Here is a 14,535-nt window from a genome sequence, read left to right on the forward strand (position 1 = left end):
CTAAGCTGCACAAAAGTAGAAGGGCTCATAAAGCAACGGGGAAGGGAGACTACGCACAGGCAGCAGCTGCGACCCGTGTCCATCCATCCCAGACGCACGAGGAAGGATGCCCGGGAGGATCTGCATTTCAGAGGCATTGCCCTCTGCAACGGGCCAGGCCCTGGATCCTCACCAGTTGTGGCAAGGGTGACAGGAGACCATCTGAAACTGCTCCCCCCCGCAGCAATGTCACCCTGAAGCTGAAAAGCTTTTGAAGACATTTTATTCCCTCTGTCCTTGTGACAAGGAGAGAGAGGAGGAGGAGGAAAAAGAGGAGGAGGAGGAGGAGGAGGGGAGCCCTTTCTCCCCAGGGTGGGCATGCCTGCGATGCTGGGGGTGGCGGGAGGGTGCTCCACCGCCCTACGTGCGGCACCGCCACGGCGGTCCTTTCTCTGCGCCTCCCCGGGGAGCACCGGGTCCCCTCTAAGGGCCCCATCAGGTCCGACGCGGTGCCGCAGCCGGTGCGGAGACACGGGGCGAGCGATTCCCCCTGCTCAGCGCTGAACAAGAGCTCCTTTGTCAGCCCCAGACAGAAGCGGCTTCTGCTGGCGAAGCACCGAGCAGAGCAGGAGCTTTCCGGAGGCATTTTCCCTTGCTCAACAAGACGCAATGTCCCAAGGTCAAGTGTAGTTTTCTATTAGTGACGACAAATTGGACAAGTTACACGCCAAAAGCATTCCTCTTCGGCCCGAGCACCCTCCTGCTCTCCATTCGCCTGGCTGAGCACCTCTGCATGGCAGCTAGCCGAACAAGAACGCACAGGGAGCAGCTACCAATCCTTTGCCGAGGGGTCTAATCCCCACGTGCTGAAATCATCTTTGACTGGTGTCACATCCCTGCACATACGTCCTCCATGGTGTGCATGCAAGAGCGCACGACCTGGTCACTTCAATACGCAACTTTTAAAGTCTAAATCAAAACCATGCAGGCCTTGTACACAAAAAAGCATAAAGCAAACCCTCCACCTGCTAATCGCCCTGGAGGATGTGGAGCTACCAGCTACCCCAGGGTTTTGCCCAATTTCTTGCTGACATCCAAACAGCAGCCTTTCAGCTGAGTGTTGTTCTCAATGATTTGCTCCTATTTTGTGCCGCTGAAGTGCTGCACAGACTGGAGTGTGCAATTAGCATGATTCTGCAGGGGAACGGTGCTTGCTATGCGACAGACCCTGGAACAATTGATTGAAATCACCCAACCTAACCTCAACAAAAACCCGGGATCTGTAATTATAACATGACATGGGGAAGGTTAAGTTTGAGCCCACATTTCTGAAATTATACCTCTATGCCTTCAAAAGGAAAACATTAAGTTCTGCATGCAGCACAGTCTCTGCAATAGCTGCTGCTTGGATTTGACAGCATTTGAGAAGGCACATTTAAGGAAATAAAAGTGCTTCTTGAATCAATAAGTGGCTTCATACGCCTGCAAGTTGGGAAGAGGTAAACCCAAAATACCAAAGCAAAATGACTGACTACAATTAAGGCAAAGGCTAGTTAGCACAAAGGTTTACAAATCCACAAAGACGTATCATTTAAAATCTGGGATTGCCATACAAAACTCTAAATATGTCCACCATGGAAGCAAAACCAGTCATGCAATAGGTAAAGCCAGAACGGGCATGCCCATATCATGTAATGAAACAGTGCAAATACGCCCAAACCGGCAGCAGCCTTGCTGGAGGAGTACTAGAAGTCACCAGCCCGCGCTGCCCCGGCGTGACCTGCTGCCCCGACCCAGAACTAACGTCTCAGGTGGAGGGATGTCCTAACTGGGTTTGGGTTCACTCCAGCACTTCTGGGGCATTTTGCCACCCGGTACGGACAGGCTGTTGTCAGCACGGGGAAAATCACCGGTCATGGTTGAGGAGGACACGGCAGTCCTGTTACCTGGAGTCTCCTCTCTCCCGTCTAACTCCCGTGACTTGGACGATGATGAACAGCACAGGGCAGAATTCCTTTATCACAGGGTTTACTGGGAAGTCCCAAATCAAAGAAACTGAAGGGAAATTTCGCAGGAACTGACATGTGGGGTCAGGCCAAAGGCAACGGGAGGCTGTGCCCGGCCTCCGGCAGCGGCTGGTCCTCAGTGCTGGGGTGCGGGGTCGGGAAGGGGAGCCTGCAGCGACTCCGGCCCCGGACACCTGCCCCATCTCCGGGACGCCCCGGCTTCGGGACCGAGGTTACCTCCAGATCGTGACGGGCCCCGTGATGCCGTGAAGAAGCAGCGCTGTCTTTTGGACTGAACTGGAACGGTTTTAGTCCCAGCACGAGGGATCTCGGACAGAGGCGAAACAGAACACCGGGGAAAAGACTGATGAGGAGGAAGGATTTTTTCCCCTTTTTCTTTGCTTTCGAACATCTCTGCTGTCCACAGCCCTGTGCTCTGCACAGACACACCTCCCCTGCAGCAGTCCCTAGGCCATGGTTAAAAGCAAGTTTTCATAACCACCGCCCGCCCCTCCGGCACAGACCCGAGCTGAGGCTGGAGCTCGCCGCGGGCCGGGGACCGTGTTTCCTGCGCGGCAGCAGCGCTCCGCGCTCGCTCCCCCGCTGCCCGGGCAGCCCCCCGGTCCCTGCCGCCACCCGTGCTTCAGATCAGGCACGCAGCAGGGCACAGGCACTCCACTTCCGAATAAGGAATATTTAGTTGTGCACCAGAAATAATGGACTGAAGAGACAGCTTAATTCGTCACTGCCTTAAATGGAGCACTTTTAACTGAGACAATTTAGAAGCTCGTCAGCTCTGTGACGGGAAAAGCGTCCCATGAACTGCCGGGACAGGGCTGGGTCTCGTGTCAGAGGATCTCCCCAGCATCAGCGCAAAACCACCGCATCCGGCAACGCTGCTCAAAGCCCAGCGATGGCCTTTGCCCCGGCTCTCACGGCCTCGGCAGAATCAGCTCATCTGCAGGACAAGCAAAGCACCACTGAAAGGACTCCCCAGCGTCGCACAGGGTGCCAGCTCGGCCTCCATGGCCCCTCTCCTCCTCTCCTCGGGTGGCTTTCACACATCTGTCGGAGGCAGCCACTGCCCACTGGTTTGGGGGCTTTAATCCAGAGCTTACCAGGAGCAATGGGCAGGATCCTAGCCCGGAATTTCTAACACCTCTACAAATGACAGCAGAGCTACATGTTTTCTCCTTGCATCAACTGACATAATATTTCAGATCAGACAAACCGTGGACCCTGTGCTCTCCATCTGTCCGTTTGTTTGCTTCACGACAAGATGCTCCGAGGAAAAGCAAAACCCAAGCCTCCCCTACTCCACGTCGCAGCTGTACTGCGAGATTCTCACAAACACTGTGCAGCTCTTGGCAAATGCTGATTTCAGCGCAGTGCTCTCCTTTCAATGACCGTGCCCATAGAGACAATGCATAATAATGCATTATGTACAGTGTTTTATTTGTACATATATTTAAAGAGGCTATTCACCAAAATGGATGAAAACAAAGAGTCAACAGAAGTGGAGTGGCAGTTAACGATCAGTCAGTATCGCTGCAAGAAAAATGCGGCTCTCCAGCACTGAAGAGCCACCACTTCAGTCTATTACAAATTCAGCAGCCCCCTCAAATGAGGTTATTCATCAGTGTCGACAACAAATTTAAGCAGGCAATTCTGGAAAGACTGGAGAAAGACGACTGAAAGGGAGAGAGCGCAGAAAACAAGTCAGAGGGCAGAGGCAGCCCTGGGAGCCCGCCGGTCAGGAGAGCCCAGGAAAGGCAGGAGGACGGCCCAGCTGCCGCCCGCCGCAGCTTAGCAAGGGGGGAACAGGAGGAAGGCAGGCTACCGCACCAAGGGCGAGAGAAGCCACCCGAGTGTCGGTGCTTGGCTCTAGGAGGGCGGGAGGGAAGCCTGCTCCCAAGGCAGCAGCGCTGAGCCTGAGCCCTGAGTCCACTCTGCCAGCAGAAATTATCTGTTATGGGGGCTTATATTAATCAGCAGGAAATTCAGCACGAGATCAGTATACAGCTGTGTCTGCAAGTCCTTTCGGAATGCTTTTCATTCACATATTTCCGACACTTAATGGCAAATAGTGGTTTAACGTATGTTTGTCTAGGGTTTGCATTCTGTGTGCATTTTGAAAGACTAATCTGAAGTGCAAAGTTGACCTTGAAGAAGTGGCAGAGCTCATTCATATCTATCGCATGTAAATTCAACTAGTCAGACTGTGACGCACGCTCCGGCACACAGGGCAGACTCGTCGGCTTCTGCTCCTGCAACAGGGTCAGCTACCATCCTCCTTCAGACCTCGTGCAGTCTCTCACGAACTCAGACGGGACTTTACATGCGGGGACAGGTCAACGTTGGGAGACTGCGCTGCAGGATCAGACCAGGTTTTAACGCAGAAGCTTTCAGGGCCACGTATTGCGATGTTTTGTCTCATTCTCCGTTGTTGAAGGCAACATCCGCAAGCATTAACACTGCGGGTACAAAGGCAGCAGGGCTGCATGGCCTAATCTGTGTTAAAACGTGGCTCTGCTTCTGAAATAATCCTGCAAAACCCGTGTCAGATTTCACTATTCTGCCTTGCTATAGTATCAGATCTTCTCGCTTTACAAACACAAGACACTTTACCATCTCGCGCAGGAATCGGAGCCACGTCGAGCTCCTCCTGGCTCTCACCTCCCCACCGGTGAGGAGGACTCGTCAGCTGGAGCCAGGGCCCTAGTGCTGCTGACGCGTGAACCGGGGTAGATCCCGCTCCCTGTTTTGGGGCTGCGCGGTCTCTGGGATGCCGGCGTCAGAGCCACCCCACACCTTGTCCTCGGGAGCAACGCGGAGGGGCCGGGGGTCTCCCCTGGGGCGCAACAGAGCAGAAACGAGTAGCTGCTCTTCACACGGGCAAGGCTACTCGCCCCGTGCTTAGGGCGCAGGTAACCGCTCTGGCCGGTGCCTTTGCTGAACAGCAGAGGCAGGAGGAATCTCTGGGAAAGTTTCCTTCATCAATAGCTGAACTGAATTCTATTTTTGCCGTTTATCTACTCCTTTGCTTCACGTGCTAGCTCTTAGTCATGGTGCGGGAGCAGTTCTGACAGCTTTTAAGTGCTACGGACCCAAACCACGCGGCCTCCGGCAGCAGGAGGGCTGCATCCGTCGGTGCCGGCGATGCCCGCGTGCAGCCCCGCGCCTGCGCCGGGGACGACACTCACCCTTTGCTTGTCAGGGTCCACAAACCGAATCCCAAAGTAATCCTTCTCCAGCAGGTTCAGGTGGTGGCAGAGCAGGTCGAACAGGTACTGACCCTTGGCATCTCTCTGCAAGACAAGGACACCGCGTTCACAAACCGGCACGGGCAGCGCGGCCGAGGGGAGGAGAGCTGGGGTGCCCCCCGCGCCCCGCAGCAGCACCCCACAGCCCCGCGTAGCTGCTGCAAGGGGACGTGCGCTGGGCTTGCGAGGACACGCCAAGGAAGGTACAAACCCCCCCACCTTCCCTCGAGCTCCTCCAGTGATATTTTTGTTTCCGCAGACCATATCCTGCGCAAAAGCGGCCGGGAGCAGGAGCTAACGCTCGGTCGGTTTAACTCCCTGGTCCCCGCTCCGCACACAGCGGCCTGAAACGCCGTGCCCAGGCGAGCCTGCCGAGACGGACTGGGGATCATCACAAGATCACTACGTTGCCTGAAAAATACTGACGCTTCTGCAACAAATCTGCTTCCAGGTGGTAAAAACAAGACAGATCTGAAGACCGCTATGAACGCAAAGCTGCCTGGGGTGCACAGCAGGAGCATCCATCACCGAGCAGCCACGCGAGCACGGGAGCAGAGAAACGACCGCCCAGAATAACAAGACACTCAAATTATTTTAAGAGCATAAGCGAAAACTATGAGCAAGGCCAGAGGTCTTCCTGAAAATTACACTGCAGCTCTAATAGTAGTGAAGAGTTCGATAGGGAAGCTGTAAAGCAAGATTTTCTGGTCCACTTTTCTGGTCCCTGTTATTAGGGAGTCAGATAAGCAAGGTCACGGTATTTTACATTTCCTGTCACTTAAAATCCCTTTCCAGTATACACAGCACAGATCACGGTCAACTCACTTCTGCTTTCCTTTGGCTATGTTAAGTAGTCTTTCTTTAGCCTTGCACCATTATACGATTCCAGTGCTAACCTGTTTATTTTTAAGCACATTTCTTCTTTGCCCTTTTCTTTTATTGACTGGCTAGGAAAAATACCTCTTTTCTTTATCCCTGGTGGTTTTGCAGTATGGTGTGCTGTGGGAGAAGGACTCTACATCGATATACTTCTTCCAGGGCCAGCTTATGCTACCAGAACTCCATTCTGGAGAAACCGGGAACTCCAGGTCCTAAACGAAACAGCTAATCCGCGCTCTGCCGCTCAGCTAAGCGCCACTGAACGCTGCAGAGCTGCCCTGGAGGCCCGGGATGCCCCCCGTGCCCAGCTACCGCTGCGGAAGGGCCAGGACCGCCGCAGAGGAGTACCGGAGCTCCAGTCTCACCTCCACAGGGGCACGTAGTAGGTTTGCTCCCTGGCACGTCTAAAACGGCACATTCCCTGCAGGCCTGGCCAGGGGAATAAGTAATACCGCGTGTTATTTCTGGATTTTGCTATCCAGTCCCCTGCACTGAGTCACATCTGCTAGACTGTCTCAGGAAATTAGCCCTGTTTTTGGCCAGCTTCTTTAATCAGCTCCAAAGCAGCACAGCCCTCTCGCTCCACAACCGCTGCAGCAAATACATCAAACACATTACAGCGGCTTTAGTGAGCGGCTGGGGCAGCGACTGTGGAAAGAAAAATGTGTCTGAGCAGTGAAAATTACACAGCTTGATAAGGGCCTGTGTGCCGGTACAATTTATAGATAGAACCAGATCAAACATTGCAGAGGAATTTTAAAGTATTATGGATATAAAATTTGAGATATCTCAAATTATTAAAAACTGAATTTCCAGGCCTGCAAAGACTGAACCACCCACATAATTCAGCACACTCCGAGCCGTTGCAGTGCGTTACTGTGCCCAGGACACTTCGGTGTGTCACGTATTTGGTAAGGAAAGCAGCACGCGGCAGAACCAGGAGTCCCGAGGACTACGGGAAAAGGCCACTCGCAGCCCCTCCGGCGGCCGAGGTCACTGCTGGGGATGGGCTGCGTAACCTCTCTCGAAGAGATGATCACCATTTTTTCTAGAAATGGCTTACTCGCCTACTAAAGGCTTGAAGTCAAGAAGCTGAGAAGGATAAGGAGTTACGCAGATATTTTTTGGTTCAATACTTCCTCTGCTCTCCAGAACCGTGTACATAAGGGATGCTGAGCTCACAAATGAGAGCTGGTTTATCAGCAGTGTGATTTACACAGGTTAATTGTAAAGCAGTGCAACTTTCAGTATAAAAGCCCTACATTAAATTAGTTTAACTACTCCAAAGCTTTAAATCCAATTTATAATCAACCACTAACTTTTAGTGCGTGGACAAGACCTAAAACGCACCCTCACAATTCAGGTACCTCTGTGGCCTCCACCGTGCCAGGCACACATGAAGCAGGCGCCTGCAGCACCACGATTTGCTCGTGTGCTTCTCCATTTCCACTAATACTGGCGTAAGGACCAAAAGGAAGGGCCACAGGTAATTTCTAGCTCTTGTGAACATCATGGGGGAAAAGACCTCACCCTTTACCAAAGGGAAAATAATTAAGAATTTGTACCCTCTACAGATATCATGAGAATAAGCATTAAAGAGGAAATAAAAGATGCTGTATCTTAAAATTATACAAGGAGGAGGCTGTCACTATGCACGGACTAAAACACGCGCTCCATCCCACCGCTCCCGGCAGCCGCAGCGCGCTCGGACGCCTTCTCCTACTGCACGCTCGGAGGAGGAGGGTGATGGAGCTGGGGACGGGGAGCCCCATCGCGCTGGGGACCGCGCCGGGACGCGTCCCTGCTCACCCCTGCCCGAGCAGTCTGAGACGCAGGTCGCTGATTTACGCACTTATTTCCTTAGATAACATCAAAGCACTGTAGCACCCCAGTAGCATTCACAAATCAAAGTTAAGAGCAAAGATGGAGCCATACTGTCAACTTCACACCTTACCTAATTAACACCAGAATGTGGGGACCCAACCCCAAGATGCGGTAAGTGCCCTCGAGGCTCAGAGACGTCGCCTACGGGAGCTGTCTCCAGAGACGTGGATGCTCCATTTGGAGCGGTCCCGCCTTCGGAGGCAGGTGTTCAGCACTCACCGAGAATGAGGTCGTTTTGGTATTCAGGTTTAGCATCAGAATCCCTATTTATTTCTGAAAAGCTTAAAGCATGTTACCCGGCCTTGGAAAAATTTCAGATGTGAACATTTCTTGCCTGGGACCAGAGAAGAAGGGTGAAAACAGTTCAACTCCTGCTGTCTCTGGCTACTTAACAGCAGGGCAAATCTGAAGGAATTTCACCGGAGCCCCTGGGCTGCCATGGATACGCTGACGAAACCAAGAGGATCTGGTCCATCAGCCCGACAGCCTTCCTCGGCCAGCCCGGAGAGCCACCCAGCACCGTCTGCTTTGCGACCAAGCAGAGGAACCGACATGCTTGCCTGTTCTGAAGTCAGTGTGAAACCTGCTTTACAGCGTTTCATCTCGCGCAGATCAAATGTTGCTCCTGACAGCCGACAGTGCTTCCGTAAGATAACACAGGTTTCTGTTTGCCTACAAATACATTTAATGCATATACTATCTGATCAAATAATCACTCAACAGAAATAGACCATGCAATCAGGGAACCCCTGCAGGTCTAGCACTAACCCATTTTTGCAGTTTGATACATTATAAATGTCACTGCATTTTAAATAAATAGTTCTTCGTTTACAGCCATGAAGTTCAGGCTGAAATTATGCAAATGCTAAAATGACTTGCTTACTTCACATAAGCCCTCAGTGCTGAGGTGTCTGACCTCTACCAACAGCAAAGCAGTCTCCGGGGCTAGCAACAAGTCTTCCACGAACCCATCTGGTGTGCGACCGCAGGGGCGGGAGGGCTGGTCCCGCTCCCCGCACCAAAAGCCCTGCGTCTGTACGGGGAAGCGCAAGCGGAGGTCTGTCCTGCTTGCAAGGCTGCTGCATTGAGCTGGCGCTCAGCCAGCGGTAACAGGTTGATCGAGTATTTTGGGCAGTCGCAAACAGAAGTCAGCAGTGAGAAACGACTATGCAGCAAAGAGGAGAGGGCTCTGCCTGAGACGGGGGAGTGAAACATCAGATCCTGCTACAACTAAAACAGCAGAAGTGGAAAAATCAGCCCCTGCATCGGGCCAAGTGACAGAGGGAGGAAAATCAGCGCCGCCCGGGCAAAGCACAGCGGTGGGCTCGGCTGCCGAGGGGATCGGTGCCGGCGCTGCTCGGCTGCTCCGCAAAGCTGATGACCTTGAAGTGCTTGCTGACTCGAAGCCTTCTTTGGAAACCTGTGCTGGGAAGCTGGTGACTCTGTGCCCCGACCCTCCCGCCTTGTAACCGCGCCATCTCCTTTCTGCCTCCAGCCCTCGCGGCACAGCCTCTCCTTCTCCTTTGATACTTGCATTTTCCTCAAGCTCCAGGGAGACGGTTCTCCCCGGAGCCGAGCTCCGCGCTCGCGGCACGCACATGACAGCATCGCTGAAGCATTCCCAGGCGCTGGAGCGGCTCCTTCGTCTGCCCCCAAGGCTGATCCTTGCAGTCCCAGGCCTCCCCCGGGGCCGTCTCCCAGCCGTCAGCCCCGGGGCACAGTCCGATCTGCCGCTCTGAGCGAGCCACCACGGCGCTCGGAGCTCCGAGCACTGTCGAGGCACCTTCCTGCTCGCGTCCTCCACCCTTTCCTCGCTTGCAGAACAGCCTGGGATTTGCACAGTCATTAGCTAAGTTTAAATGAAGTCTTAAAAAGCCTCCTCTTGCAAGCGTGTTTGATTTGATCCGTCTGTGATGTTGTCAAGGACAGCTTTTTATATAACAGCTGATGCACTGTAAAACACACAGTGTTAAAGAGTGGTTCAAAACATAACTGAAGCCCAAATCCTCCGGGATATTTAAGCATCTGACTCTCGCTGTGCTGAGGGGGAGAAGCAAGATCACTGCTTTTCAGAAGTGCCGTCTCTGCCGGTTAAATAGAGCCCCCTCGTTAGCCCGAGGGCTGTGTTTCTACACGGTGTGTGTACGGGGAGAGAAAAACTGACACAGGCAAGAGCTTCCTCCGAGCAGACAAGACTCTTCCCACTAAAGCCTCAACAGCCGGGTCCTCCCGCGAGATCAGCTGAGCGTGGGCCCCGGCAGGCTGAGCTTAGCAGCGCTGCACGCTGTTCACTACGTGCCAGGCACAGAGTGACCCAGGCAGCAGTGCGCAAAGCTCAAGTTTTATGCAGCGTATAGAAACACCTAGGTACCAATAAACAGGTTTTCAGCTTTGTGCTCAACCTCGCACAGGATAAAATCGAGGTTTTCCACCCTTGCAAGCAGGCATCAGACAAATGCATCCCTGCGAGGCGGCTGCCGCAGGCCTGGTGGGACAGCTCGTCCCGGGGAGGATGCCGAGCCCCTCCGTCCCCCTTTGCCATAAACCCCAGTTGCAGGATCCATCCCGGGGTCGAGCCCGCCGGCTCCCGACAGCTCCCCGGGGCAGAAACCCAGCTGGGCCCTAGCTGCTGGGGCACGCGACGAAGCCTCGGCTGGCGGGGAGCACGCTAGACGCTGGTCCCCGTGATCGCTGCTTTCTTGTTTTTTCCTGCAGGCACCTGTGAAGCCCACGCGGGGCTGCAGCCCCCCCCCAGTGCAGCCTGCCCAGCATCCATCCTCTCCTCGCATCAGAGGCAACGCACGCAGAAGCCTGGGCTCAGGCACCGTTCAGCGTTTTGCTCTATTTACGGGCACCACAGAAATTCATTAGGCAAGTTAAACATCTATAAATCTCTCCCCACTGTCTCCCGTTCCTGTATCTTTTACCTTAAAGCATGGTATTCCTGCATTTCTGATGTCCGCTGGACAGCAGCGGTACCCGCGCGCCCGTCACGCCGGGTCTCCAGCAGCCAGCACCACACACCTCTACGGCCAGACCCAGGCTTGGGCACACGCAAACCTCCCAAAGCTGCGCAGCGGGACCCAGGCTCTCCGCTGGGAGCATCTCCGCCGGGAACCAGAGGCCCCTTCCCAGGCAGGTTTCCACGGCGGGAGCCCGGGTGACACCACGTGCCCCTGCAACGGGGCCGCCATCCCCTCCCGGCTGCCGGCCCCTCGACGCTCCCCGCTCCACCGGCGGAAAGGCTGGCTAAGCACGGCCAGCCCCGCAGAGGAACACCACCGGGGACCAAGGGGTCCTTGGACGAGGTCACCGGATCCACAATGTCTTGGCTTGGACCTGACGTCACCAGAAGCGATGCCAAAGCCAAGGGCACTTCATGCTCCAGGGCAAGGTGGTTGGGCAGGTTCATGGCAGCTCCGCAGAAGGATTAAAACTTTCCGAGAATATCAGGGAATTAGGCTCCCGGGGGTGAATTCTCTGGACAGGATCGCCCGGCTCCCCAGCCTCACCCTTTCCCCTTAGGCTACACTCCTGAGGCGAGGAAAAATATATACTAAAAAAACGTTTCCAAGCAAGACACCGTTTTAGGAGCAAGGATAGCAAGTCCACAATATCTGCACTCATCAAAACAACAAATGAAATCTTACCTCTGGCCACACCAGCACCGGATCCCAGCCACGAAGCCCTGCCACCGCGGAGACCCTCCACCCGCGCCCGATGGCCGGCAGTCATCGACGCCGCGCGGCTGAGGCCCGATGCCGCTCAGACCAGCCACCACGGCTGCAGAGCCGGGCCCGGAGGCCTCGCTCTGCCTGGACCGCTCCGTTAGCGGGCCGCGGGGTTTCTCCTTCAGCGAAGGCCGTGCGACGGCACGTCCCGCGGGCAGCATGCCGAGCTCCTTCCAGCCCGTTTACCTGGGACGGGTTGGAAATCCACCCGCTCCGAGAAGCCCGGCGGCCATGTCGCGCGGCCTGCGTCCAGGAAGGCAGGCCCGGCCCTGTGCCCGACTCGGCCCCGCGCCCAGCCGGATCCATCGCTCCCTGTTTTCAGTGAGTTTTGACTTTGTCCTGTGGCGGGGGGAGGATCTGTGGAGGGTCCCGGCAGCGCGGGCAGGAGCGGGATCCACGGGCGAGGACAGGAGGGAGGCGGCTCCGCGGCCGTGGGGGGCCGTCGCGCCCGCGCTGCCGTAACAGGCGGCTCGGCTCAGCGCGTCCATCTTGTCACAGCTCCGTTTAGCGCGTCCGTCCTTCCGCCCCACGGCAGCCACGAGTCGGTCGAGGGGGCTCGGGGGAACGAGAGGTTTGTGCCCCTTGGCGCGTGCCGGCGGGGAGGCAGCGAAGCTTAGTGGAGGCCCCAGGAAAGCTCTTCCGTGGGGATGCGCAAATTCACGCCTGTAACGCTGGAAACGTCCTCTGCCGCCTGCTCCGGGGTGCTAACGCGGCCGCGGGGCTACGCTGGGTTCAACGGGGAGCAGGAGCAGCTCCTCCTCCGAGGAGGGGGGCAGCCCGGGTCAGGGCAGCCGTGCCGGAGGACCCAGCCCGCCTGCTTGGGAGCGTGCACGGGAATAAAAAGCCCTCTCAGGACTGACGATGCTTTATGTGAGGAACAAACATGGACCTCGAAGCTGCGTGCCATCAAAGAGCTGCCAAAGGATGGACACCCCAGTTCACAGAGCAGCAACAAGAACTTGGCTGCGACTCGTGCATGCTACTTAAAGAAAAGGGGAGTAAAGACGACACAAGCATCAGCTGTGGACCAGACCGCCACACCTGTGCCTCAAGCAAGGGAAAAACGAGCACCGATGTACGGGGAGCACTTAAAGAGCAGGGGAGGCTGAGGGAGCAGCTTAGCCCAAGACAGCTCCTCCCTGTCCCAGGGGCTCCAGGTCCTGCAGGTCCAACCCTACACACACCTGCAGCATGGACTGCTTTTCCTACCTGCTGCGCGGTGTCAGCGCTGGGAAGTGACCCCCAGGGCTGTGAAGTCCATTCCCACCTCGGTGGAGGCTTGCCTGGAGAGTGGGCTGCTTTTCTTCTGTTAATGGCTAATGTTTATTTTGGGGAAACTTGGTTTTGTTTGATCTTTAAGTAAAGAGAACAGATAAAATGTATGCCTTTTGGGTCAAGCCATGCTGTACACATCTTAAAAATAACAGGGATCAAGGACATGTATGTGGAGCAATACTACACATTTATATCAGCTAAAAAAATTCTGTTTTCTTTGAAGAGTGTGATCTTACTTCTGTAATTATGTTCTGTTCATACCTCTGCAAACAAACAACAAAAAACCCCCCAGTGCCCTAGAGAACAAAGTTTCCAATCTAATAAAATATTCAAATAACTTGCAATTCTTGTTCATTGGGTGAAGCACAGATTTGCCATTCCCAAGCTCCCACACTTCCAGGGCGATCAGCGCCCCAGCGGGTTGAGTGAGCAAAGAGTTTTCCTGCTGCGGCAGGGATGTCAGCTAAGATCGACGCTTGCAGCCTGCACTGCGTTCCCCAGGCTGGTCTCATCCATCCACCCCGCATCGTTATAATTCCCTCGTACTCCTGGGGTGCACAGGCCTCTGCCGGGATGGACACTGCCTTGGGCACTAGAGTCTCTCACCCCAAAGGTACCACATGCGGACGAGATGCATAAAGAGCGAGAGGACAAGCAATTCCGTTCAGGGACCTCACTTTCCCCTCTCTGGCTATGTGGTACAGAGGTCGTTTAAGACTGAAGGTAAGGAGACAAAAGATATCAATGCATCAAAGCCGAATACGTAACCAGTGGAACTAAGGGCTAGGAATAGATTCTTACTTAGTTGTGTGTAATTTAAGATTACTTAATGTGTTTTCAAAATCACTGCAATTAGTAAATGATAATTACTTAACAAAAGTGATAAGGTGTGCAGAGGGTACACAGAGCAACACAAATATCCGAATGCATAAATTAATCAGTGCATAATTTGCAGAAGCAGGAGACCACCAGCACAGATGAGGTTTGGGCAGGCAAACGATGCTGTTCTCATCCATTTCACTGACACCGTGCGGGAGCTCAGCCTGGAAAGCCCTTCTGCCCCTTGGCTGGTGAGCCACTACACTCTCCCAAAACACCCTCCTGCCACGCAAGCGGGGATGCGGTCCTCCCGGCTGCCGACCCCACCATGCTGGTGCACATGCCACCATGCAACAGCGTGGTATTTCTCACTGCAGTCCTCTCTCTCCCGGCCCCTCGCTGCCCGTCCCTCTGCCTTTCTTTGCAGCCAAGGCTCCGTGGTTGCTGCACTGATCGATGTCCCTGGGACCATGAGGCTACCTGGCACACGATGAGACAACCATCCTCACGCTGTCTAGGCTGCCACCCCGTCACCACGGAGCAGCACGTCGTTCTCACTCTCACCTGGATGAACCTGAACCTGCAGCCTGACGGTACAAGGACTGATGACTGGCTCACACTGAAGTGACACAGCACTGGGTTTGGGGGCTCTGCTGTTGACGTACAGCAGAGAAGCCAAAAGCTTGCTTGCAAAACCTG

General features: G+C 54.7%; 1 protein-coding gene across 3 annotated transcripts in view; it reads right to left on the minus strand.

Moving 5' to 3' along the window:
* The window catches only part of FRMD5 (FERM domain containing 5), a 127,306-nt gene that overhangs the window by 39,398 nt on the left and 73,373 nt on the right, over positions 1-14,535 (minus strand). For all 3 annotated transcript variants that reach the window (XM_064517796.1, XM_064517795.1, XM_064517797.1), the window contains exon 2: positions 5,189-5,293. In XM_064517796.1, coding sequence (XP_064373866.1) covers positions 5,189-5,293 — 105 coding nt within the window. The remainder of the gene's footprint in view (positions 1-5,188; positions 5,294-14,535) is intronic.

This window comes from Dromaius novaehollandiae, chromosome 10, assembly GCF_036370855.1.
Source record: "Dromaius novaehollandiae isolate bDroNov1 chromosome 10, bDroNov1.hap1, whole genome shotgun sequence".
NCBI lineage: Eukaryota > Metazoa > Chordata > Aves > Casuariiformes > Dromaiidae > Dromaius > Dromaius novaehollandiae.